Here is a 27,124-nt window from a genome sequence, read left to right as displayed (position 1 = left end):
CCTTCCTGTCTCCCCCTCCCGAGTGCTGCTGGGATTACAGACGCGCAGCGCCAGGTAGTCAAAATCTGCAGGCAAAAACCTCTCCGTTTTAATTTCCCTGCTTGTTTCCAGCGCTGGTTGCATTTTTAAAAAATTATCCTCGCCTACCAGCGAGAAGCTACTCTGTCCAAAGAGCCAGGGAATGTAGCAGGTCCCAGCCAATCGGAAGCCAAGTTCGAGCCACTAGCCCATCCTGGCGATACGATTGGCTGACTTCCACGCCCATCGCGAGCCAATCGGCGCAAGGCGCCCGCTGAGGAACTCCGCGCGTTTTCTGTTTAACATGGCGGAGGCGGTCTCCTCGGTTAGCGTGCGGAGCAATGCGGGCCGGGAAAATGCGGATTCTCCAGAGAAGGAGGCGGTGGAAGACGACGCGGAGCTGCTCCAGTGCCTGAGGCATCAGGAGACCACGACAAAGGAGAAGAACGCAGAGCTTGTGGCCGAGGCGGAGGCCGTGGCTGCGGGCTGGATGCTCGACTTCCTCTGCCTGTCTCTGTGTCGAGCCTTCCGCGACGGCCGCTCTGAGGACTTTCACCGGACTCGTGACAGCGCCGAGGGTGAGTGTGGGCCGCCCGGCCCGGGGGCACGTTGCGGTCCGAGACCTGCTTTTCTGTACATACTCGGGCGGGATCAAAGCGAGAGGCCGCGGCTTCGCCCAGACCACCCGAAACCAGCCGCTTCCTATTTACTGGGAGTCCTCGCCCCGCCCTCACCCCTTCCGTGTCCCTCGACTGTACAACGAAAACAAGACCTGCCGGGCTTCATAGAAGGATAAAACGGGTTAAATGTTTAAAAAGAGAGAGGGAGGGAGGGAGGGAGGGAGGGAGGGAGGGAGGGAGGGAAAGAAAGAAAGAAAGAAAGAAAGAAAGAAAGAAAGAAAGAAAGAAAGAAAAGAAAAGAAAGAGAAAAGAGAAGAAGGCACCCTGCCCAGTTGCTACCGCCTCCTTCTAGATCCAAACTATAGCAAATGAATACAGAAAAATTTAAGAAAGAGTGGGATGCGGGTACCAAGGGAGGTAGTACAGCTTATCAAAAGCAAGCTAGGGAACCTGCGTTGGATCCCCAGAACCTATACAAAAAAGCGGAGTGCTTGTATACGTACAGCACTGGGAAGACAGATAGGTGGATAATGGTTCACTGACCCCTGGCCTAACCTAATTCGGCAAGCTTTAGGCAGTGGAAGGCCAAAAACAAAGTTCTGGGGCGGAAAGGATGTTAAGAGCACTAACTGGTCTTCCAGAGGACTCGAGCTTGATTCTTAGCACTCACATGGCAAAGTCTTAAACTCCAGGGGATCTAATGCCTCAGCAGAAACTGTATACACATGTTATACAGACAGATATGCAGACAAAATACCCATATTCATAAAATAAAAATAAATCAGTCCTTTGTTTAAATGTTTAAAAAGTTTGACAGTGCCTGAAAATGAGACCCAGGTTTGTCCTCTGGCCAGTGTGTGGGTAATAGAGATCCAGGAATATGGTTGGCTTACCAGTGTGCATATTCAGTGCCAGGTGCATCTTTGTGTTCAAATATTTAAGGAATAAATGTTTTAAAGTTGATTACGAATATACTATTTACTAAAATACAAAGAATTTCATGGTATAAATTTCAAAGAAGTGATTTGATACATTTTATAATTTAGATGTGAATCTTGGTACTACTTGTAAAAATAATTTTGAATATCCATTTCACATTTGAGTTACATTTTGTAAGAATTTTTAAGAATCCAGTAATTGTTCGGTCTATGATGCGTGATGTCTTCAGTATCTGCCAGAATCCTAAAGAAGTAGACTTCACTGTCAGTGACGGAATGGACTTGTTATTGAGAGTGGGAGTAAGCTTGGGAAAAGGGAGAGATCCCTCTCCCATGGCGTTATTTAGGCTTCCACCAGAAGGCGTGGCCCAGAGTGGAGGTGAGTCTTCCCACCTCAAAAGATCTGAATTAAAGGCTTCCCACTTTAAATTCCCAAGTAGAAGCAGATCTTCCCACTTCAGATGATCCAGGTAAGCACAAAAATAACTCGCAGGTGTATGCCCAGCCATTTTTAGGTTTTAGTTAATTCCAGATATAGTCAAGTTGAGACCAAAGAGTAGCCATCACCAGGTGTTTATAATCTAATACTTAACACTGTATTGTATCTAGGTATACTAGTTTTTGATAATATTTTAATAAAAAGTTTTTTAAATTTTTTTTAGCTATTATTCATGGACTACCCAGTCTTACAGCTTACCAATTGAAAACTGTATATATATGTCAGTTTTTGACAAGAGTTGCAGCAGGAAAGTCCCTTGGTGAGTATAAATTTATTTTATATTGAGAAATCTTTTAACTTATTTATAAATATAACACATGGAAAATTAATAATCATAATTTCCTGCTTTAGGGGTTGAGAGAGAACATTTGCCTACCTACGTCTGTCATATACATAAGCATATCTAAAGCAAGCAAATATAATTTTATCTTTCTAGAACAATGATTCTCAAACTTTAACCTGCTTCAGATTTTGTTTTAAAGAGCATCTTAAAGCAGTAGAGTCATCCTGCCTCGCTGTGAGTTTAGCTCCCAGATGATTCAGATGTAGTGGGAGGACTGCATTTTACAGATGCATGGATGTTCAGTTGAAGTTTTCTTATAGCTTAGTGATGACAGCTGTCATATATACACTGTTTACTGGCAGCTATTTAAACTTGATGCCGGTCCTTATACAAAAAAAAACATGGTTGGTAGCTGTAATCTGTCTCCCTTATTTCCATGGTTCATTTTAGAGTGTAATGAACAACTTTGTTTATTTTAATCAGTCATGACTCATATTCACAACATGGTCATTTAATGGGCCATTTTGTAAAAATAATTCCGTTGGTTTTTATAATTTACAAAATACTTTCCAAACCATACTTGTTGGTGAGCAGTACTGACATGAAACTGCTTACTTACAAAAATATATTATTTAAACTCCCATACTAAACCATACCTGGGCCATGTAGCCTGCTTTATTTGGAGACTAAAATTAGGAGCTTGTCTGATTTTTCCTGGAGAGATTAACATTCTCCCCACAGTATGGAACCCATGACAAACCAAAGTAATACCGCCACCAAACTCTTATAGTGACTCACAGAGTCATGGATAACTCCACAGCAGCTGCATGATCAACAGCTCACACCAGCACGAATGCCAACTCAGCAAAGCTGGCGCCTTGGGGCTTTCTGGATAACCTGAGTCTTCTGAGTTGTTTATTTCCTGAGTCTTTGTACACTTCCCTCTAGGTTAGAATGTTGGAATTAGGGAAAAACTACTACACAGCAGGGCTACAGTAGATACAGAAGAGGTGGCTATATAGGTCAGGGCCTGTGGCTGAAAAAGATAACAGGCTGATGTGTTCACAACTGGAAAATTGAAGACCATAACTTACAGTATTAGAGTTAATTGTGTGGTTTTGTAAATCAGAGGATTCTAACTGTCTAGCAATGCCTTACATGTATAGTTACTCCTTATATCTTAAGTTGAGGTAACTTGAAAAGGGGAGGGGAGGGGAGGAGCAGTTTTACTTGGACAGTTTTACAGAAACAGATTGCAGAGAGAACAAGCTAGACACAGGTGAAGAGAAAATGAGCCAGAGAATGAGAGGGAGCCAAGAAGGGGTATTGCCAAAGTTAGTGTGATGCCAAGCAGAGAAATTCAGTCAGAAGCAGGACTGGAATCAAGTCACTTGGAGAGTTTGAGTCAGAACAGCTGAGTTCAACAAGCCAAGAGTTCAGAAAGAACTAGAAAGGGTGAGTGTATTCAGTAGTAAGCCACTGAGATGACATTTATGTCTGGCTAATAAAGATACTGTAACAGTGTATCTCTTGTTTTAGCTTCCACCTCAGCTTTCCCACATATCGTCTTTCTATCCTGTGTGGTTATTCTTGGTTATTTTCTCATTATCCTTTTTTGTTATTTTCTTAACAGCTCTTTGCTTCATGGATGCAGACTAAGTGTTCTACTTCTGAACTGCATCCCTAGGCCATAATCTAAAGCTTAAAGAGTTTCCAGGTGTATCTAGTCATCCATATGTTTGAAATTTTCTGAATAATTCTGAAGTAGAATAAGTATAGAGAACCACTGACATATAACATATTTCTAGGAAAGTACCAGTTGTCAGCATTATATCATTTATGGATATTTGAATTCCACATGGACAAGAATTGGTTTTTATTTATTTTGTTTGTTTTGAGAGTCTCACCCTAGCTAGGCTTGAATTGTTGGTAATGCTCCTGCCTCAGCCTCTGAAGTGCTGGAAGTATAGACTTGAGTCACCATGTATGGTGGTTTCTCTTTGTGTTTGTATTCTAAGTACTTGGCACAACTCAGATTATAAATGAGTAATTTTTTTTTTAATTTGAAAGAATGGAAATGCCCAAAGAGGCCAACAGAAAATAAAACTTTGAAATAACTATGTAGATGTGCTGTTTAGTGTATGAAATTGTACCCAGCTTGAAATTTCTCTTAAATATATTTATTTACTGTATAGTTGCATTGAAATGAACCAAAACTGCTCTGAAACTAGAGCTTTAGAGGAATATAGTAATAAGTATAAGTAGTTAGTAATTACTGCCCTCAAAGTGTAATATACAATTGTATGATCAAATAAGAGTATTTTTGCCTGCAGGATACCTAAAATGATAGCTAGACATGGTAGTACATGCCTGTGTTCCCAGTACTCTGGAGGCCAAGACAGGAAGAATGAGCTTGAATCTAGCCTGGACTATATAGCAAGACCTTGTCTTTAAAAAATCAATCAATTAATTAATTAATTTAAAAATGGTTTTGTTTTTTGTTTATTTTTCTTTGTCAGGCAGTAGTGGCTCACACCTCTAATGCCAGGACTCAGGGGGCTGAGACAGGCAGATCTCTGCTCTCAAGCCCAGCATATACTGTATAATGGGAGTTCCAGGACAGTCAGGGCTGTGAAGAGAACCTGTCTCCAAAGAAAAAGAAGTTTCCAACTTTTATAATTTGAGTGTTTGTTTGTTTGTTTGTTTGTTTTACTTTAGTGAACAAATTAACCTAGAAAAATCATTTCCCTAAACTGTTCTGTATGAAAACTGTCTGGAATGTAGCGTATGCTGGATAAAAAATAATTGAAATAGAATGAATTCTTTAAGATTCCAGTTAACGTTCAGATAACGTACTGTTCTGTTTGAAAGATGCACAGTTTGAGGTTGATGATCGGATCACGCCCCTGGAATCAGCCCTGATGATTTGGGACTCAATTGAAAAGGACCATGACAGACTGCATGAGGAAATAAAAAACTTAATTAAAATTCAGGTATGAGTAGTATTTTGTGCTTATTGCTTTGCTAGAATATTGTATCAATTACATTTCTCGTTGATGAGACAAAATACCTAACAAGAAGCAATTTGAGAGGTTGTAGGGATAGTTTAGTGCTTAAGAGCATTTCTGCTCTTTCAGAGGACCTGAGTGTAGTTCCCAGCACCCACATTATGAGTTCATAACAACCTGCAATTCCAGCTCCCTGTTCTGGTGGTCTCTGCAGGCAGCTGCACCCAAGTATATACATACACAGAGATTTGTGCATATAAAGAGCAAAAATCTGAAGAAAGAAATGAAAAAAGTAATGAGAAGACAAGTTTGTTCTAGCCTGTAGTTTGGGAAGGTGCAGTCCATGTTGGTGGGGAAAGCATAGCTAGCTGTAGGAGTGTGAAGTGGTTGGCCATCTCATGTCCTCAGTCAGGAGGAGGGAGATGAATGGGAGTGTCCACTTCTTCCTTTGTATTCAACCCATGACATAACCCTTGTCCATGGAATGGTGCTGCTGATATTCAGGCTGGTCCTAAACTATTCTGGAAATAAGTTTCTAAGTCAGGTAAACTTGAAAATTAATAGTAATTATCACAAGTATGAAAACATCTAACATCCAAAAAAAAATAATAATCTGTTAGAGTTGTCCTGTAAACCTTGTGAAAATCTTAGTGAATCGTTTCTTTTAGAGCATTGCCCTCGGTTTATAGTCTTCACATGAACACTAGGCCCAGTACTTACTGTTTTATATTTAGGCATATGCCACCTCCATGGTACAGAAAACACTACAGCTATTTAAAGATTAGCAAGCAAACTTTAAAATGAGGGATTCCTGCTCTTCGTCTTTCCCTATACACTGTAAATAAGAGGTGAGGGTGGGAAATAACAGGTACTTTGGCTTGCTTGTTTATTGTGGGCTATTGATTCTAGTTCTGGGGTTTAAACCCAGGGCCTCACACATGTGGTGCATGGATTTTTATAAATAAGAGTATGCAGAATTTTAACCATGCTAAGACAATTTTAGCAGACTGCTTAAGAATAAGAAACAAGAAAAATAGAATAGGTAATTGTAGTCAAAGCAAATAATAAATGTTTCCTCAGCCTTAGATTTTTGTTATTGTTAAGTTGCACAAGAGAGAGAAACCCAAGATTATTTCCTACTTTCCCCAAAGTGGTGATTGTCAGGTGAAATTAGGAGCTGGAAACAAGAGACATTGGATAGAAAAATGACTGCTTCTTGTACAAATTGAACTTATAACAGAAATTTTTCACGTTTTCATAATCTCTGGGTCTCTAAGGAACGCTGACTTTGTTTACTACACTTGCAGACAGTTGAGACGGTGATAGTAGCATTTAGTGTGTTTCTGCTTTTGCCACACTGTAAGTTTGATGTCAGTTCTGTGGAGCGTGGGTGTACTGTCTCTACAAGTTAGAGAAATATGAAAATGAACAGCAGGATCAGTAATCTTTCCAGATAATAAATTGACTTATAATTTATAAATTTCTGCTTTGAGATGCTAAACATGTAAATGTGCACAGAACTAGTGATAATTTTTTTTACATCTTTTAAAGACATAATTATTTCATCACTGAGAAATCACTATATATTTATCAAATAAAATGCATAAGAATGTTTTTAATGAAGTCTTTCAGACTTAACTTTATGCACTTAGTCAAATAATGGTTGAATATTGTAAAAAGCAACCTAAGGTTTGTATATGTTGTCTTTAAGGCTGTAGCTGTTTGTATGGAAATTGGCAGCTTTAAAGAAGCAGAAGAAGTGTTTGAAAGAATATTTGGTGATCCAGAATCTCACACGGTAATTATTTATGTTAAAACAATAGGTTTAATTTTATAACTTTCTATGGGTTAAGGAAAACAGAAAATTGAAGGAAGTAAGGGAAGCATGACCTAACTCTATATATTAAAAAGATAATTTTAACATTAATCAATACAAAAATTTAGTATTTTAGCTACCCTTTTTAATATCAAGTCTTTATATTTTCAGTATTGTCCAACTTATTAGTCAACACATTTTGAGGGCTCAGAAGCTACATAGAGGGCTGGTGGCTGCCACACTAGACAGCATATAGAGAGGCCTAACTTGTGTATTTCCTATTTGTTTGTTTATATTGCTGTATTGTTGAGATAAAATCTGGTTCAGTATCAAGCACTAACCACAAAACTCAAGATTGCTTTGCCTGAACCACTACAGTACTAGGATTGTAGACGTGTACTACTAGGTTTGTCCCCATAGTCTGTACCTTGTCCCTTTTTCTTTCCCTTTCCTTTTCTTTCTTTGAGATAGAATCTCAACACTGTGTCACCACACCCACCTTGGAGTTTGTTATATGATCATTTGGAGTTTGTCTGTGTGTGTTAATACAGTCAATAGGCCTCAAGTTGTTGTTAAATTAGTTAAAATACTATTAAAAAAATAGTATTTACTGGGGTAAATTAAACATCTTCAAAGAAAGAAAAATCTTATATTTATAGTTAATTTTTTATTGAGTATCTATACCTATAGATGAAAATAATGTGTCCTAAGTATGTAAGTAGGTATGTTTGCACCAGGGAACACAGTTTTGTGAGGAGCCCCTACATCAGGAAACAACCTAGCTCAGAAAGTAGCTCTATGGTAGCACTATAGGATTTGCCTAACATATACAAGCCCTAGATTTGGTCCTTGGTACCATCAAAAAGAAAGATCAGCCCAGCATGCTATAGTACATGCTGTAATCCAACACTCAAGCATTGAGGTTGGTGGGCCTTGGGGCTAATATCCTTAATTAGAGACTAGCTTGGCTATAGTAAGATCTTTTCTCAAAACCTAGAACTTCATCAAATCTTCCAATCATTTGAGAAAATAGTTGTCTTCTCCAGGGTAACTACAAACCAGCTTCTACCACTAAAGATTTGTTTTATAATGGTGTCATGCCAGGTGTACTTTGGAGGAGAATTCCTGGGTGATGAGCTAGACACACTCACTTGTGGTACTTATTTGCTGTTCACTTTTCAAGTAACATCCGTTGAGTTTTAGTAGGCACTGCCAGTACTTTTTCAAAAGAGTTAACAACACTTGCTCTGTAGACCTTCCTTGTGGTTTTCATTTCAGCTTTCCAGGCAAATATAGTTCCATCATACTTGGTTAATTTGCGTGAAAACTATTAAAGGTGGAATGCCATTTGATATTTTTGTAGATAGAGTTGAGGGGGATTCAGCTTAATTAATAACTGACTTAGCCTGATTGAGTAGGTTATAGTTTAGGTAAGGCATTATCTGATTTGACCCTTCTCTAAGGGTATAATTCCCCTGAAATTTCAGCTGAGAGCCAGATGATTTTGTTGAATTTCCTACCCATATATTTTCTTCTTAGTATTAGTAGATTAATGAAAACTCTACTCTGCTTCTGTCTCCTAAGAGGAAATTTATGGCCAATAAACATTAAGCACTTAGGAGAAAGTATTCAAACTCTAGTGTTGGCATAGTCAGTGGGACTTTACCAACTCACTCATTGACCTATTTACCATACTCTCGGACCGGCAGCAGTTTCCATTGATTTGGACGTCAACAGTTGGCTCAAAGGCCAACAGAGTGCTTAGGCATCTCCATATCTTCCTTTCTGGAGTATAAACTGATGTGTTAGAGAGTCTTAGCAAAATATGCACGTACCCAGCAAGTCTCATTTCTACATAAGAGTCTTAGAAAAACTTATGTTTGCTCTACATTTCTAAAAGCTGTGAAGATTTAAAGAGAAAACTCAGATCTTATTGAGACAATTAGTTTAAGATCAAGCTTACAAGTTCTTTTTTGTTTTGTTTTGTTTTTTGTTTTTTTCGAGATAGGGTTTCTCTGTGTAGCCCTGGCTGTCCTGGAACTCACTCTGTAGACCAGGCTGGCCTCGAACTCAGAAATCCACCTGCCTCTGCCTCCCAAGCGCTGGGATTAAAGGCGTGCGCCACCACTGCCCAGCTTCTTTTCAAGTTCTATAGTATTTACTGCTTGTCAAGCATTTAGACAACTACTATTCAAGAAAAATTTACATTGAGCACAAAAGATATTGAGAGAAAATGTTTGAGCATTGCAGTAATAGCAAATAACCTAAGTTCTTCAGGCAGCTAAGTGAACAAATGATGGTTGATCAGTATACTAGACAATGGTACAAATAACTTTTCTACATGTTAACATAAGTAATTGCCAAGAATATAGAACTAAGGAAAATATAGCAAGTTTCGGGGGGGAAAACCACTCTTAGACAAATGGTACCATTCGTACAGTATCAAACCCACAAGACTTCGAAGACAGTGCAGTGAAGTAAAGAGTTTGCTATGCAAAAGCCTGAGGACCTGAGTTCAGATTCCCAACACCCACATAAACCTCCAGGCACCATGACAGAAGCCTGGCATCCCAGTGTTAGTGATGCATGCAGAGGTCAGCACGCATACATACATCCAAAATGGGTAAATAAAATTAAACCTGTAGTAAGTAGTACTATCTGTTGCTTATAGACATGTAAACATACAAGTATGAAGAAATTTACTTTTGGGGAGGTGGCAGGACTGGAAATGGAGCCCAAGGCATTTGTTTAGACTAGATAAGCACTGTTTCTAACAAACTATACATTCCTTCAGCACCAAGGAGTTTATAAAGATAGTAAATTCTGAATTTTGAATGGTAGTTATAGGTGAGCACAAAGTGTGGGATCAGAATACAGGCATAAACAGGCTTTAGCCATATTGATAGTGTTTTGTTTTTAAGCTGGATAGTGGACAATTATGTTTAAAATCTCTGTTTCTTCCTGTGTGTCTGAAACAAAATGTAGAGGCATTAAAAAAGAAGACAGTACGTGGGTCTTTTAAAGCAGAATTGTAATTCTTAATTGTATCTCTATTAGTTTATTTTTACAAAATAATTGTTTTCAATCAAATATATTTATAGGAAATGAAATTTGTGTTTTATATCAATACATTTCTGTTCTTTAGCATTTAGAAAGAAAATTACTTAAGATAATCTCTCAGAAAGATGTGTTCCACTCCATTTTTCAACACTTCAGCTATAACTACATGATGGAGAAAATTCAGAGTTATGTGGACTGTGTGTTAAGTGAAAAATCATCAACTTTCCTAATGAAGGTACACATGCTATCTCAAGGAGAAATTGTTATAACAGAGTACTTAAAAGAGAAAGTCTTAAAAATCTAATCCAAATTTTAAGTTAGTGGGTTATTAAAGTGGCTATCTTCATTAATTTGAGGTGATTTTACTTCAAAATAATTAGGTGTGTACATGAATGAGTACACATGTGGGTGTGTGCTGGCAAAGACCAGAAGAGGGCATCACATTCCTTGCACCAGTTGTGAGCCACCTGAGCAAGAAACGGTCCTTACTGCTAAGCCATGTCTCCAGCCACTAAAATTTTATTTTAAATTGCCTAGAGAACATTTTATTTATCAAATATATTTACAGGAGAAAAAAACCTCCATAATGCTTATAAACCAAGCAATAATAATGGAGTTGCAAGTATCATCAAAATCATGAAAATAATTTGATAACTTCTGTTAACCTGTGAACAGATAATTTTGCTGCAACTATCAAAGAATGTGTGCTACTTGTTTAAAATGCCTAATTCATTCTTTTTTCCCCTTCCCCTTCATAATCAACCTTTTTAAGGCAGCAAAAAAAGTAGTGGAAAATGAGAAAGCAAGGACACTAGCTTCTAAGGATAAGCCAGATGCTACCAACACTGGAACAGAAACTGAAGTTAATTTGAATAAAGAGAAAAGGTTTGTATACTCTTGACGTTAGTTTGTTTTAGGAATATTATGTCTTTAACATAAGTGATGCTAGTAAGCCATTATTAAAAGTAATAATTGAGTAATTGATGTGATCTCTAACTGATAGTTTGAATATCTGAAGTACTATAGAGTTACTTCGTGACTTACACGAATTATATGTTAAGCAGATATAGGGAGTGAGAAAATGTCAGTTTAATGTGTATGTATAAATGTATTTACTAATTTTAGTGAAGGTGTGGTTAGGAAATGAGGTTGGAATTAGAAACCTGGTTCATTTGCCTTTTATTTGACCTCAGATCTCAGTAAGTTATTTTAGTATTTTAAAATATTTTCTCCATATTTTCAAGCATATGATGAGCTACTTAAAAAAAAAAAAAACCCAGCAGTTGGCCTCAATGCTGAACGAAGTGCACTAGTTAGTCCAATCTGTTGTAAGGCGTGGTCAATCTTGGGTTGTCTGAAAATGTCACGCATTTTTAAGGCTGGTTTTACTTTTGGGCTTCGTTTGGCATCCTTACCTGGGAGCTGTGCTTGTTTGGTTTTGTTTTATTCTTTAGAATAGCTTTTTATGTAACTGCAGCTGGCCTTAATCAAACATTCACTGTCACTGCGGCAGACTTTAAACAGATCCTGATCCCCCTGCCTCTACCACCCTAGTGTTCCATTCATAAGTATATGCCACCACACCCAGCCAGGGAGTGGAAGGAGTATCAGAGAACAACCTGTGGGAGTTGGCTCTCTTTTCTATCAGAGATGGAATTTAGGTAGTCAAACTTGGCAGCAAACAGTAACCTTTACCCACTCAGCCATCCTTCAGAACACCAAGGGTAAATTTTTATCTTGTCTTTCAAGCTAACCCTATTGAAGAAGATAAACTTTGACCATGAAGATTCTTTGTTTTAAATTTTATTTATTATTTGTTGTGTATGTGAGTGCATGCTTATGTGTAAATAAGTGCATGTGTAAAGTTAGAGGGTGGTAAGTAGTTGGTTGCTTCCTTCAAGGATGGGTTCTGGAAAGTGAAATGAAATCATCAGATTTCAGAGTAAGTGCTTTTGCCCACTGAGCCATCTTGTCAACTCAAGATTTCTTCTGTTTAACCATGATAGATTCTTTTTGTTAGACACTTAACCGAAGGCTAGGGGGTTAGAACCTTGTGATCTCTGAATGGATGGATTTGGTAGCCCACATAATACTTAAAGTTCAAGGATGCTATTTGAACTGTATTTAAAGGTAGGAGTTGAACCCAAAGTTAGATAAACACTCTTCATTGTAACCCCTTAGGACTAGGGATCAGTTGTCTTACAGTCTTCCCTCTTTTTGTTCCTTTGTATCCAAGAACAGTTTGCTCCTCGTTCATCTCAGAGAGTACACTGAAGTCCTGTTTTGTCATTGACAGACAACCCATTTCGAGAATTAAGTATCTCATTTTGGTTTCATTATTTTTGTTTGAAGCCATGTTGGCCAATGTAATAGTGCTATATAATAGAATTTAAACGTAGATCATGATTCTTGGAGCTAATAAGTACATTTCCTGTGTTCTCTTCTTACAGAGCACCACTCGAGGCTCTGTAAGAAGCCTCCTAGATACAGACACAGTACAGAGTGTAAAGTAGACCCCTCAGGTTCTCATCTGCTTTTTTATACTATGGCTCTCCTTGTCTTTATACATACAACTGTCTTTCCATCTCTGAAATACTTCTGATGATTTATATCCAAAATTATAATATGCTTTGTACCACGAAAATACATCCTTAAAGTAAGATCTAGGATTGGCTTTTGCAAAGATAAGTGTTTAGATTCTTCCCAACTTAAAACTTTTAGTTCATAGTACTAGAGATTGAACTTAGAACAAGACATAAATCATACTTTTTTTTCTGTTATTGAAAATAGATTTATTTTTAATACAATATATTCTGATTACAGTTTCCCCATCCCTGTTCCTCCTAGTTCTTCCCCACCTCCCCTCCCATCAGGATCCACATCTTATGCATCTCACTTAGAAAACTGGCATCTAAGGAATAATAATAAAATGAGATGAATCAAAAACCAATATGACAAAACAACCAAACAAGAAACAAACCAAAAAAAAAAAAAGTACAAGAAACATATATGTGCAGAGACACATGTTCCCACACTAAAGAATAAAAAAAAAAACCCAAACCAGAAGTCATATCATATGATATATACCCATAGGTCCTGACAGATAGAAATGGCAAAAAAAAAAAAAAAAAAAAAAAACACATCAATTTAACATGAGATAAAGAACCTCCAAAGATGCTGTTGAATTCATTTTTGTTGGGCTATCTGCTACTACCCTTCTAAGTGGTTTCTTAGTGATGGGCCATGTGTCTACTTCCCCTCCCAGTACCAGGACCCTGTGTGATACAGATGCTGTGCATGCTGCCATACTGTCTGTGAATTTACATGTGCAACAGTCCAGTTTTGTCTAGGAAGCTTTGATTCCTTGGTGTCCTTCATCCCTTCTGGCTCTTAATACTGTCTTCATCCTCTCTTCCACATAGTTCTCTGATCCTTAAGGAGAGAGCTTTGATGGGGACATCCCCTTCAAGGATGAGTGTTGTAAGGCCTTTCACTGTATAATGTCAGGCTGTGAATCTCTGTATTTGTTCTCATCTGCTACAGGAGGAAACTTCTCATGCTGGCTGAGAGAGACACGGATCTATAACAGCTCCTTTAGGGGAACAGTAGTATTTGTTTTCCCCTAGGTCCCTGGACTGCCAAGGACCAGCCTCAGCTTAAAGGACATTCTGAGGAAAGGGTGTCTAGGAGCAGTGAAAGAACAACTGGAAGTCAAATCATGGGGTACATGCCAATGGCCTGTATTTTGCTTAAGACAACTTTCTCTGGAGATCTCCAGATAGCTCAGACCAGTGCCTAGGTTTTTATTTACATATCAATTAAGTAATTTACTCCAGGTCCCTTTTTGATTATCCCACCAATCAGCATTCCATGAACCCAGCCCCCTGACTCTTAGGAAAAAAAAACAGCAAGCATATTTTTTTTAAAGATTGCAAATGAATTCAGAGATCTGCCTGCCTTTGTGAGCGCAGACAATAAACTAGCAGGGTGGGATCTTGCTCTGAAATAGCAATTTCTACTACTTCTGGGTCTAACTTAGCTCTGTCCCAGGCTGATCTTGAATTCAGGAATCTGCTTGCCTTTGTATCTGCCTGCTGTTGTATCACGGTGCATCTGCCTCTATTCTTTTAGATCTGTGAAGCTCCTTATATAGTTCATACTGCATCCTCATTTTGCATAGTTGAGAAATTATATATTCTTGAACTATCTTTTCATAGTTCTCTCCCACAGCCTTAAGGGCTGTCCTGAAGACCTCAGCATTTACCAGTTTGCTGAGACATTGACCACACCCTTGCCTCCCAGACTCGTGCTGTCTTTGATTATCATGGAGTCATTAACCTTGGCAGAGAGGACACTCCTCAAAGAAGAAACATGAAAACATGTATACAAACATATTGTATGTATACAAACAAGCCTTATGCCCACAGCAGCCAAGGAGCCTCATGTTCTGCTGGCTCTATTCCATGGGCAGAAACCATGTGATGCTGTCTTTTGCATGACCAAGCCAGACTCAGCACTGGACTGTCTAATTTCAGGTTCTTTGCCACCTAAGCAGCACTGGGTATGGGCTCCAGCTCATGGAGTGGGCCTTAGTTCAAAGCAATTGATTAGTCGCTCCCACAAGGTTTGAGCCACTATTGTAGCAGTGAATCTTGCAGGAAGCTCATTCTTGTTTGTTTGTTTGTTTGTTTTTTCGAGACAGGGTTTCTCTGTGTAGCCCTGGCTGTCCTGGAACTCACTCTGTAGACCAACCAGGCTGGCCTCGAACTCAGAAATCCGCCTGCCTCTGCCTCCCAAGTGCTGAGATTAAAGGCATGCACCACCACCACCCGGCTCTTTTAGTAGTTTTGTTTTGGTTTTTTTGAGACAAGGTTTCACTTGGTAGCCCTGATTGGCTTGGAACTTGCTATATAGACCAGCCTGTTCTCAAACTCACAGAGATCCTGAGTGCTAGAGTTAAAGGATGTTTGTGCCCAGCTGGTTAAGATCTTTATATATGGGGTGTGGTTCAGTTGGTAAAGTACTAGACTATCTTGAATAATGCCCTAGATTTGATTCCTAACACAGCATAAAACCTAACATGGTAATATACACCTAAAATCCTAGCACTTAGGAGGTGGAAACACTATTAGAAGTTTAAGGTCTGTTTTGGCTATATAGCAAGCTTGAAACCAGCATGGCTTCAACCTTGGCCCTGTCTCAAGAATAAAAAACAAAAAAAATGAGAAAAAAATCAGTAGATGCAAGAGCAAATGTGATTTCAGAAAAGCCAAACAGACTCATTGAAGGATGGAGTTGACCATGGTCATGCTGTGTTTCTCGATGCTATTTTAATGTCAGCAAAAAAAAAAAATTAAGTTCATTTGGAAATGTAGTGGTTCATAGCTTTTATACTAGGACCTGGGAAACTAAAGCAGGAGAGAGATGAGTTTGATTTTTGCCTGGATTACATAAGACCTCATCTCACTTTCCACACACCACCACAGTCTCCCAACAGTTCAATTTGAAACTGCTTAGAAAGAGAAGGAAAGAAAATTGAACCATTAAATTATATACATGAAGCACATGTGGTTTTTCATGTATCAGTTGTACTCCAGTAAAGCTGGCAAAAGACACTTCATGAAATAGTAGCTTTCTAAAGAAAAACACGGTAAATGCTTGATTGTAGCATTAACTATGTGTTCGGGGAAGTTTGATTTGTACCTCATAAACACATCTGAGCATACATTAGCTACCTTTTAATGGACTATATAGGTCTTAATCCAACCATGCTTCCATTCCAGAGAAGTTTTTGGTGGATTGAAAGATGTCTTGACTGTACTTCCCCCATATAAAGTTTCATTTGTATATATTCTTAGATTTTTTTTTCTTTTAAAGTGTTAATGGCCAACAGTCTACAGAAACTGAATCCTTAGTGGATACAGTATCCTCAATAAGGTAAAGTATGATGTTTGTCTTTGTCCTTAAAGTTACTGATAAAAGCAACTTATGTATATTTAAATATAATTAGCATGTAAATACTATGATTTAGAAATAGCTCAGAGTCCTGTTTAGCTCAACTGGTATTCTAGATCCTGAAATGTCTTGAAATTTTTATCTATAAAGACTTTAATATGCCGGGCAGTGATGACGCACGCCTTTAATCCCAGCACTTGGGAGGCAGAGGCAGGTGGATTTCTGAGTTCCAGGCCAGCCTGGTCTACAAAGTGAGTTCCAAGACAACCAGAACTAACAGAGAAACTCTATCTCGAAAAAAACAAACAAACAAACAAACAAAAACAAAAAAGACTTTAATGTGGACCTAGTATCGTTTTACATTGTGTCTATTAGACTAACAAGGAGCATGTGAGTTTGTTCTGGTCTTCTGTCAAAAAAAATAAAGATTTACTGCTAGAACAGGAAAGGACTGGAAGCTACAATTTTTGATGAGTATTCTGTATTCCAATTATACAGTTATTAGAAAATTTTCTGATCTACTATAAATGTGGTAAGAAACAACCTTAATATGTCCAAAAACCAGACAGTCTTTGTAAATGACTACAGAAATAGATCAGTTGAGCTGCTGTCTGGGTATGGATATGTGGAAGGGGTTGCTGGATAGGACTTTAGAATCCAAGATGTTATATGATTTGTCCATAAAAATCACTGTATTAGGTTATATATACCTGAGAAGGAGGGGGAACAGGCTCTCAATATGTAGTCTTGGCTATTTGGAACTTACTGTGTAGGCCATGCTGGCTTCCTGCCTCTGCCTCTTGGTGCTAAGATTACAGGCATGCATCACCGTGCCTAACTTGAAATAATTCTTAATCATACCTCTTAGGTGTAAGAAAGATAGATGAAAGATGGGAAGTTCTTGGAAAGATAGTAATTGGCAGTGAAGAATGGTAGAAGGTGATATGGCTGAGATTTCTGTAGAAGTCGGCATGGAAGTCGTTGGGAAGTAAAAACTACTGGAGTTATTGCTAGAGCTTGTGCAAGGAGGACCTGGGTTCAGTCTTCGGCACTGGACAAACCAACCATGGGAAGACCCATCATTGGAACACTGACTTAGGGGCTAAAAATTAAACCTTCTTTTGAAAAGCCCAGAAGGAGAGGAGTATTGTCGTAAGGTAGAACCGGCGTAGGGTCAGGGAATAGGCAGAGGTGAAGAGTTTGAGAATAGCGTTGTAAACAATACAATGGAGTATTTTAGGAGAGAGGAAAGGTAAGAAAGAATTTGCTAGTTGAAGAGTATTTTTGTGGCTAAAAGTATAGCTAAAATGTATATATATTAGGTAGGGGTAACATACCTACACCTAAGTTCAAGCATATTGATTTTTAGGTTCTATTTTGCATCTTATAAAACTAGAATAATTCAGGGCTGAAAAGAAAGCTGAACGGCTGAGAGAGAGCACTGGCTGTTCTTTCAGAGAGAGGATCCAGATTCAATTCCCAGCTACCACATGGCAGCTCACACTCGTCTAACTCCAGTTGCAGGGATCTGACATAGTCATTCAGGCAAAATACAAATGAACATAAAATAAAAATAAATTATAAAAGAAAATTAGAATAATGTTAGCTTTGCAGGACTGTTAAAAAAAGAAAAAAGAAAAACACACATGCCACATCCATTATTTCCAGCATATAGCCTTACCTTTAAAAAAAACTTCGAATCTATAAAGGAAGGGGTCTAACATTAGATAAAGAAATTTTGAAAATTCTCCTGCAGAAAATGATTTAGAAGCCATGGGAAAGAAAAAAAATAAATGTATGTGGTTTGAGGAGTGTTTTGGAGTTCTTTTGATTTGGTTGGGGTTAGGGGGGTTGTTGGGGTTGGGTGGGGTGGGGTTGGGGTTGGGGTTGGGGTTGGGGTTGGTTTCTCCCTCTTAGTCTATTTGTAAAACTGATACAATCTTGATCTCTGGGTAGATGAGCTGTAGAAAGATAAAACAAATGGAAGTTTGACAGTAGAATTATTTAAAATTAACATGGGTCACTATGGAGAGTAACAAGAGAGACAGGCCAGTGTAGAAGATTGTATAGCAAAGATGAAAACAGGTCATTTCCCACTATCCCTTCACTAGACTCCAGAGTTGGTCACAAGCTTTCATATTTTATTTAGGTCTCACAAGAACGCCTCATCGCAGCTGAAACACAGAAGTAGTCAACCAGATTTCCATAAGAATGAAGCAAGAACAGGAACGCTTAAGTGTGAGTACTGTTACTGTAGTTGAGAGGGATGCACTAGCTGTCGCCTTTCCACTGCAGCACTGCAGCAAAGCACCTCAGAAGATCAGAGGCCTGCTTTAGAAAGCCAGCTGCTTTTGATAGTCTGGTCTGATTTGTTGGCATATGTTTGGCACTGTTTTTCTGCTCAGCTGTATTCAGCAACTTTAGACTTTGGAGTGATAAATACAATCACAGTTCATTATTCACACTGACTAAGTGAACTCTCAATCAGTACATGCAGAGAAAATACAAAAGGTTAGGTTTTCTTGATCTTCAGTAACTTTTTTTATCAACTAATCAATAAACTAATCAGTCTGATTTTATGTTTGTTTCTGTTTAAAGACATTGTGGTGTTGGCTCATTAATATTGACTCGTTGCCAGCAGCAGTGTAATATGTGTCTGAATAAATAATATGTAACTCTTTAATGTTCCCCTCTGATCTCCATAAGTATACAGGTATATGCCCACACATAAATAAATATAATTTTTAAAATTTGAATAAAGAATATGAAGTGCTTTGAAAATTGGTTCTACTTGTGTCTGCAAATATACATTTAAACTTTAGAGTATTAGATGATTTAAGCAAAAATCTGTCCCCAAAGCCAATCTTCGGCTTCTCCCAGTTACCTGTTAGTGGCTTGCCAACATAAATTAGAATCCCTCTGTTCAGTTTGAAGTCTGGCAGTGTAGTCTAGTCTTATCTCAGACTCAGGGTCTCTTAGTTGGCCTCCTGGCTTCTGGAGTTACTTGTGTGTGGCTCCACGCCTAGTTCTTCTGTTTTATGTAATCAGGGCTTATAGCATGGATTTCTTGATATAAAATTCTACCTTGCTGAGTCAGATTTATTCTGTGAATCCTTCCATCAGGCTTCCTGCTTCCTTGCATCTTTATTTTCTTTACTATTTTGTCTGGGTTTTTTTTAAGTCTATAATTTCTAAATTTCTTAAACACTGAAGACTATCTACTGTCTTTTTTTTTTTTTCTGTAAAGCTTTTTGTCTAAGCATAATACCCTTTAGAAATACTTTTTGGTCACAGCTTCGCAAGCAAGCTGATTTTCATTTGCTCCAGTGGAGAATCTGACATTAACACGACTTCCCATCTTTGTGTATGAGTTACTTTTCTCCCTCACATGACGAGGTTTTGCTAGGATATGCACTTAGTGCTGGAAATCCCTCCTAATTACTGCTTTGGTTTTGGATTTTCATTTAAGTAAAGTAAATTTTCACTTCTTTTTAGACTTTCCTGAATTTACGGACTATTTGTACTTACATATTTAATTTCCAAATAATTGATGGATATTCTGAATATCTTTCTGTTACTGATTTCCACCTTAATTCTGTTATGGTCTGAGAATAGTTTGTAGACAAAAAAGAGACCTATATCCTAAGCTGGCCATGAACATGCAGCAATCTATTCTCCTGCAGTGGCCTTCCAAGTAAATGCCAGTTGTCAGAGGACAAACTTTCAGAAGTGTTTCTCCTTCCACCAGGAATTGAACTCTTGACAACCAGGCTGCCCACTGAGAACTTTTACTTGCTGAGTCATCTTACCAACCCCTTAAAGGACTTTTTAATGGTTTATCCTACTGTTGGTCTGTTATGGTGATTGTTGTTGATACATCGCTGAGAAGAATATGTATTCTTTAAAAAACCCCATTTAATAAAAATTGTCGCAGGTCAAGATGTTCATAGTGCCTTTCTAATGTTCTAGTTCTCATTTCCTACCTATATGTTCTAAAAGTTGCTGAGAAAAGGGCATTGAAATCTCAAACTATAATTATGAGTTTGTCCCCTCCCAGTTCAAGCCCTATTTAAACACTTTTTTCCAGTACTAAGATTTTGTTTATAGGTAGTGTGTTATTTTCCTGACTGGAGTCCAACCAGTATAATTATCAGATTTCCAATATGTTTGGATTTCAGTGCATTCCTGCAACATTGCTGTTATATCTCAGTTACTATATCTTTGTATGGTCTAAGTGTAGTTGCATTGATTTCAAGTCCCGTAGCCAGTGCAATGGACCCGGTAAATGCTTTCAAGGCAGCAAGCTGTATTTCAGCCCGTAACCTAGTGTTTAATACTTTCTGGAAAAGCTATAAAACATTATAGTAGCAAGTAAGCCAGTACACTCCCAGGAGCTGGTCGGTGGAGTCCTGCTGTGACTTCCTTCAACTATTTAATTGCCTATCTGTGAGTAGCTTTGGAAACTACAGTGTGAGGAGATGAGCTTTGTAAAAATTATAGGGACCATGTAGACTGCTAGAATCTTCTCAAGTTACATAAAAAAATCTTAATTGCAAGTTTTACTATAAATTATAACTATAGATCATGAAGATCAAAAGGGACAATTATGTCTTACGAATAAAAAGTTACCTCTTTAGCATGTAACATTTTCTTATAAATACATGTTTTTAATTTACATTTTATGATGATGAATTCAGCGTTGGAGTTACTCACTAGGCATGGTGATGCACACCATTAATCCAGTACTTGGAAGGCAGAAACGGGGAGAGTCCTATGAGTCTGAGGTCAGCCTGGTCTATAAAGTGAGTTCCAGCATCCTAAACTACACAGTGAGATGCTGTCTTAAACAAAAACAGAGTAAAAGTAAGGAAAGGGTTATTATTGAATCAAGTACCCCCAGCACTGTCATAAAAAAGATCCAGTGATCCTATACAGAAGTACTTTTGCCTTCTTTTGCAGGTGGGATGATGTTTCTCTGGTAGTCAGATAGATTCCTACGGTTATGTTGCTTACAGATTTGAAGGGAAAAGAATTAAACATAAAGAGTTCATTTTCTTAGAATAGCTAAAGTAAATAGAATTTATGGCAATTTTTGGAAACCCTTTTCCTTAATATGAAACAGTACTTAATATTAGTATTTTTATTTATAGGTGGAATAACAACAGAAAGAAACAGAAGAACCAGTGGAAGGAATAAATCATGTGTTCCAAAGAATCAGCCAGACACCAATGAAAAACATGGGCGCAAGAAAAAACAGGTACTTTTCACTATATGTGAATATCATTTATAAACATTAAAGCATTTATACTCAAGTTATCCTAGTAGGTCTAACTTAAATAAGATTTCTAAGCACTTGAAAACCACACACAAAATAGAAAATAATATCTTGATCATTTTTGTTGTCATTTTGGGTTTTCGTTGTTGTTGTTTTGAGACACGGATTCTCTTTGTAGCCCTGGCTGTCCTGGAATTCACTCTGTAGACCAAGGTGGCCTCAAACTCAAAGATCCATGTGTTTCTTTCTCCCAAGTGCTGGGATTAAAGGCATGTGCCACCACTGCCTGGCTTTGGTTAGATTTTTTTTTTTTTTTAAGTGTGGTCAGCTTCAGTGTTTACATTGTTTCTCTCACTTAAATGTAATCAGAATGCTATTCTTCCAGTATCTGAAACTGTTGATGTACTCTGTCTGATTTCCTAACTCCTGACAACAGATGAATAAATCTAGTCGTTATTGTTTTACTATATCTGGGACATTTTTCTTATTCAATTTAAGATGTGTTGGGTTTTTTTCCCAACTTGTTTGCGCTTGGATCATTGCATGTGTAAGAGCTTTTGGCCAATAGGATTATTTCCTGTGGTTCACAGTTGTTTTGCATATTAGCATACTGTCCTATTAGCATACTAGTCAAAACAATCAGCAGCTATTTTGATTTGCTTCCTGCGCATCACTCTGATAGGGTGGGACCTATACATACTACACAGTGTTGCTGTACCAATGAGCTGCTTCATTCATCCATTATTCCCTTGTATTGTTTGTAGTGTTTAGTTGGTTGGGTTTTTTTGTTTAGTTGGTTGGGTTTGTTTGTTTTTTTGGTGTTTTGAGACAGTTTCTCGAGTTGGTTGGTTTTGTTTGTTGTTCTTTTGCTGGGTTATATAAGACCACTTTCATGCAAGTTGATGTGTAGTCTTATCTCTAGGCCTTTTGTTGTTGTTGTTGTTGTTGTTGTTGTTTGATTTTAGTGATCATTTGTCCACTGCTTTTGTAAATGCTTCTCAGTCTGCTTACCACCATTATTCCCTGGGTGAACAAGAAATCTACAGGGGGATACAGGTGGTCAGTTGGGGTTATCTAAAATTAGATTGTTTGAAAACAACCATCAATTAGGTGAATGGAATGCTCTGGGAGTATTTTAAAATACTATTCTTCCTCCCCCTGAGAGAAGTAGCAATGAATTTTGTATAATCTTTATCCTGAAACATGATATTAAAGACCATGGAAGTCAGACTTCCATGTATTGTACCCCTAGAGTTTTTCACTCTGAAGGTTCATTTTAAATATGCTATTGTGTGTCATAGGCTGGCCTCAAACTCTATATAGCCAAGGCTTTCCTTGAATCCTTGCTCCTTGAATCCTTTCTTTGCATCTCTAGAGCTGGGATTATAGACATTCACCACAACCAGATTTCAGTAATTCCTTTGATTCTCCTCCTCCGTTACCCATGACTTACTCTCTGATGGATGTAAGAAGTCTAGTTTGCAGGTTTCCCTTTGCATTTTCCCTTTGAGGATGGGAGTGCTTTGCTTTTGAGACCAGAACCCAGAAATCTCTGCTGCAGACAATGTTTTCCCACTAGGATTTAAGTATAGATCATAGGTGTCATTTGTAGATAACTGTAAGAAAACAGTATTTTCTCTTGTAAGGAAGGTATCGACCGTATAATCTATAGAATATATATGAGTATTAATGATGCCATTGTTTCCTTACCACTTTTAACATTTGGTTTTATTTTTTCAGCTGCCCACTATTGACTTTGAGAAGAAAATTTGTTTCAGAAGGTGGCTAACACACTTGATTTTATGTTGTATTGGGGCTTTCAGTTTAATTTTGTTTTGTTTTGTTTTGAATTTAAATTACTCAGTGCCTACGTGATTAGCTTTTTTTTTTTGATGTGCGTATATTAAACAAAAGTACTTCAGCCTACCTCATTAAAATTTATAGAGCCTTTTATAAACTTACTCCATTGAGGGAAAAAGCTAATGCTTTTGAGAAGTAAACCCCTCACACACACAAAGATTACATAGTGTGAGTTCTTTTTTATATATATATTTTTTTTTCTCAAATCGTAATTCATTCACACAGGGGTTGTAAACACAGAAAGGCAGGATGTGGGGAAGGGAATGACACTGGAGTGTGGGTGTTCAGGGGGAATACAGATATCTTTCAGAACCAGGTATCGGCTAAGTGAAGGTTCAGGGGACAAGTCACTATGACTCTGCCTATGACTCGCTTGTCCCATAGTGTGAATTCTTATGACAAGCTTTTCTCTTACTATAACTTGTGTCATTTTGAAGACACAAAGCAGAAGATACAGGCTAATAGCTCATACAAACCTCCGAAGATTGTGGCTATAGTCAGTGCCTCTGGTATTTAGTCATCTGTAAAACAGCTTTAATATCCTATTTATCTTCAGGATGCTCTGAGTTCTTTTTAACGCCAGGACTTTCTAATATGAGTCTTACTTTTTTTCAATTGTATTAAAATATACATAATGTGAAATTTATCATCTTGAGATTTTTTAAGACTTACTATTTTTATATCTATTTCTGGAGTAGGGCTGTGTGAGTAAAGTGCTTACAAGTGTCAGGTTCCAGAGAGCTGGTGTCACAAGCAGTTGTGAGCCACCCACCACAGTCTGGGAACCAAACTCAGATCTTTTCCTTTGCAAGAGCAGAATGCAGTCTTAACTGCTAAACTTTCTCTCCACCACACCTTAATCATTTTTAAGTGTGCACTGTAGTATTTTCCTATCATTTGTATTTTCCTATCATCACAGTCTGTCCACATCTTTCAAAACAAACTCTAGACCCATTAAAATAATTCTTCCTTTCCCTCTTCTCTTCCATGCTTGGTAACTGCCATTTTTACTGCCTGTCTCAGTTTGACAATTCTAGGAACCTCATTATCAATGAAATTATACAGTACTTATGTTATTCTTATTTATCTAAGATTTATTTTTTTAATGTGAGTGTTTACCACAAGTGTACCAGGTGTCAAAAGAGGGCATTGGATTCCCTAGAACCTGAGTTACAAATAGTTTTACATTACCATGAGGATGCTGAGAACTGAACCCAGGTCTTCTAGAAGGGCAACAGTGCTTTTAACCACTGGGCCGTCATTCCAGCCCCAGTATTTGTCCTTTCAAATCTGTTATTTCACTTAGCGTAATATTCTTAAAGCTTAAGTATGTTGTCAGAATTTCCCTTTTAAGGATAAATAATATTCCCTACATACTATATATGCTGCAAATTCATTCATTCATCAATGGATACCTGACTTGCTTTTTCATTTTAGTGTTGTGGATAATACAGCTGTGTTAGTGTACAAGTAGTGTGTTATACTCAAATTCCTCTTTTATCATCCAAAAAAGAAATAATTAGTTGGTCACCTATACCAAATATTAAATGTTAGTATTTTCTCTATGCAAAGTATTAGATTTATTTAGGGTTCTTTTTTTTTCAGCATTTTATCCCAACTTAATTGTACATTTTAATTAGTAATAGTTGTGTTTTTGAAAGTCTGTCTTACAGAAGGCTTGTACTTTCTGTGAGAATGTGTACTTCCCCCATTACAGGTACACAGAATTTTCACTGAGGTTATGAGTGAAAGACTAAACAGTTATGAGTTCTATTTAGAAATGTAGAGTAAGTAATCTATAAAGAGTTAGATGAAAGCTTAAGGTTTTTTGTTGTTGGTTTTTTTTTTTTGTGGGGGGGGGTTGGTTTTTGGTTTTTGGTTTTTGGAGACAGAGTTTCTCTGTGTAGTCCTGGCTGTCCTGGAACTCACTCTGTAGACCAGGCTGGCCTTGAGCTCAGAAATCCACCTGCCTCTGCTTCCCAAGTGCTGGGATTAAAGGTGTGCGCCACCGCTGCCCAGCACTTCTTAAGATATTGTAATGAGCCTAATGTCAGACCGTCACTTTATAGACATCCCATTTTAGATGGCTGAGATTCTGTAAAACTACCCTAAAATGTTTACATGGTTATGTGTGTATGTGTTCATATATACAAAAATATATTTTAAAAAATTATTTGATTTTTAAGAAACTAATCATTGGTCTGATTTTTAAAAGATATATTCTCTTTAAAGAATGTTTCTTTGAATAACTTTTACGTTCTTTTAACAGACATGGCTTTGGGAAGAAGACAGAATTTTGAAGTGTGGTGTAAAGAAATTTGGAGAAGGAAATTGGGCTAAAATACTATCCTATTATAAGTTCAACAACCGCACAAGTGTCATGTTAAAAGATAGGTGGAGAACGATGAAGAGACTGAGGCTGATTACCTGAGACACTGAAGGCTGGACGGGCTGTTTCAGCCTAATGCAAGGACATTTAAATACTTGACTCACTACATTTGTTACAACTTCCCGGTCAGTAATGATAAAGCATTTGTGTGTGTGTGTGTGTGTGTGTGTGTGTGTGTGTGTGTGTGTGTGTGTGTGTGAGAGAGAGAGAGAGAGAGAGAGAGAGAGAGAGAGAGAGAGAGAGAGAGAGGAAATTTGTGCTGAAAAAGTATATGCCATCATTATTTTCTATAAGAATCTTTATTTTTGTAAAATATAGATAAATTGAACCCTACCAAATTCAGTGCCCGATCCCATGTTCCATTTTAACACAGAAGTAAGTGCCTGATGAAATAAGAGGTATTGATGACCAGTTACTGTTTGCTCTATTCCATGTCTGTACACTAACCTAACAAAATGCCACCTAGAGATTTTTCTAAAGAATTTAGGTGGAATAATCCTTTGATGTGACTTTGCTGCTGGATTTATGGCTAATGTACTTACTACTTACTAAAGATTCATTACTAGAAAGATGTCCAAAGCAACCCATAAGTTCTAACAAGCCTGGAGTGACGTCTCTCAATAGTTTCATTTAAAGGAAGTTGAATTTTCACCAGAAATGTATTCATTACAATATTTAGTCAAAGATTAATAATTAGCATTTGAGTTTTATGTATTTAACAAGTGAAAGTAAGTCTCAACCTATTGAAATATTTGCAAGAAACTCAGCATTGTGTGTTTCCTTCAAAGTGTCTCGTGCATTGCTTTCCTGTTTTCTTGAATTTGCTGCTTTATATATGTATATATAATAAACAGAAGTATCAATAATTGCTGTATGTTTTCTGATCCACTCTCTACCTCACATGCTGGGGGTCACTATGTTTACCCACTTTGCTGATGATTAATTCCAAAGCTGGCATCTTGAGTCAAAATAGGCATATATATGTCAACCTCACTCAGTCCCCAACTGCCCACCTCCGTCCGCAATTGCTGTGATAACAGTTTGTGCTTTGGGGGAGGGCAGCTTGGTGTCAAACAATGCAAGGCAGTGCAGATCTTCACAAAAATGTGTCTGTGTGTTTCACTGTGTTTGTTTCTTGAATTTCAACTCAGCTGTGTCTTTGTTTCACCTCATCTAAACTGGAACAACTTGAAATGGGCAGTTTCATGTTTGTCCAAGGGGATAGAGCTAGAGATCAGGTGAAGCAAAACAAGCAAGACTCAGACAAGTACCACTATATAGGCAGAATCTAGATTAAGGTTTGCATGTATCTACGGGTATATGTAAACATAAGTGTAAGACAGAAAGGAGTCCTGTGAGGGGGAAATGGTTATTGGGACTGTTCGTGGAATAAAAGTGTCAGA

The 27,124-nt window shown here is 37.7% G+C and overlaps 1 protein-coding gene across 1 annotated transcript; it reads left to right on the top strand.

Annotated features, from left to right (window-relative positions):
- The first annotated feature begins 289 nt into the window (after positions 1 to 289).
- On the top strand, positions 290 to 26,587 carry Terf1 (telomeric repeat binding factor 1). The gene is made up of 10 exons (XM_028769840.1): positions 290 to 596; positions 2,239 to 2,334; positions 5,230 to 5,351; positions 7,078 to 7,164; positions 10,328 to 10,477; positions 11,015 to 11,127; positions 16,120 to 16,179; positions 18,347 to 18,435; positions 21,348 to 21,454; positions 25,602 to 26,587. Exons 1-10 carry the CDS (start codon positions 323 to 325, stop codon positions 25,761 to 25,763), a joined length of 1,260 nt encoding a protein of 419 aa, XP_028625673.1. The 5' UTR covers positions 290 to 322; the 3' UTR covers positions 25,764 to 26,587.
- The last annotated feature ends 537 nt before the right edge of the window (positions 26,588 to 27,124 follow it).

The sequence above is a fragment of the Grammomys surdaster genome, unplaced genomic scaffold (genome assembly GCF_004785775.1).
Source record: "Grammomys surdaster isolate TR1022 unplaced genomic scaffold, NIH_TR_1.0 64, whole genome shotgun sequence".
NCBI classification, from domain to species: Eukaryota; Metazoa; Chordata; class Mammalia; order Rodentia; family Muridae; genus Grammomys; species Grammomys surdaster.
The sequence above is the reverse complement of the archived record's forward strand: the minus strand, read 5'-3'. Positions and strand labels throughout refer to the sequence as shown.

What these genes read in the sequence shown, in the direction of transcription:
- Terf1 (XM_028769840.1), top strand. Translation starts at nt 323, where the DNA reads ATGGCGGAGGCGGTCTCCTCGGTTAGCGTGCGGAGCAATGCGGGCCGG. An exon ending in AATTTGAATAAAGAGAAAAG is followed by an intron (nt 11,128 to 16,119) that starts GTTTGTATACTC and finishes TTTCTTTTAAAG; the next exon opens with TGTTAATGGCCAACAGTCTA. An exon ending in AAGAACAGGAACGCTTAAGT is followed by an intron (nt 18,436 to 21,347) that starts GTGAGTACTGTT and finishes TTTTATTTATAG; the next exon opens with GTGGAATAACAACAGAAAGA.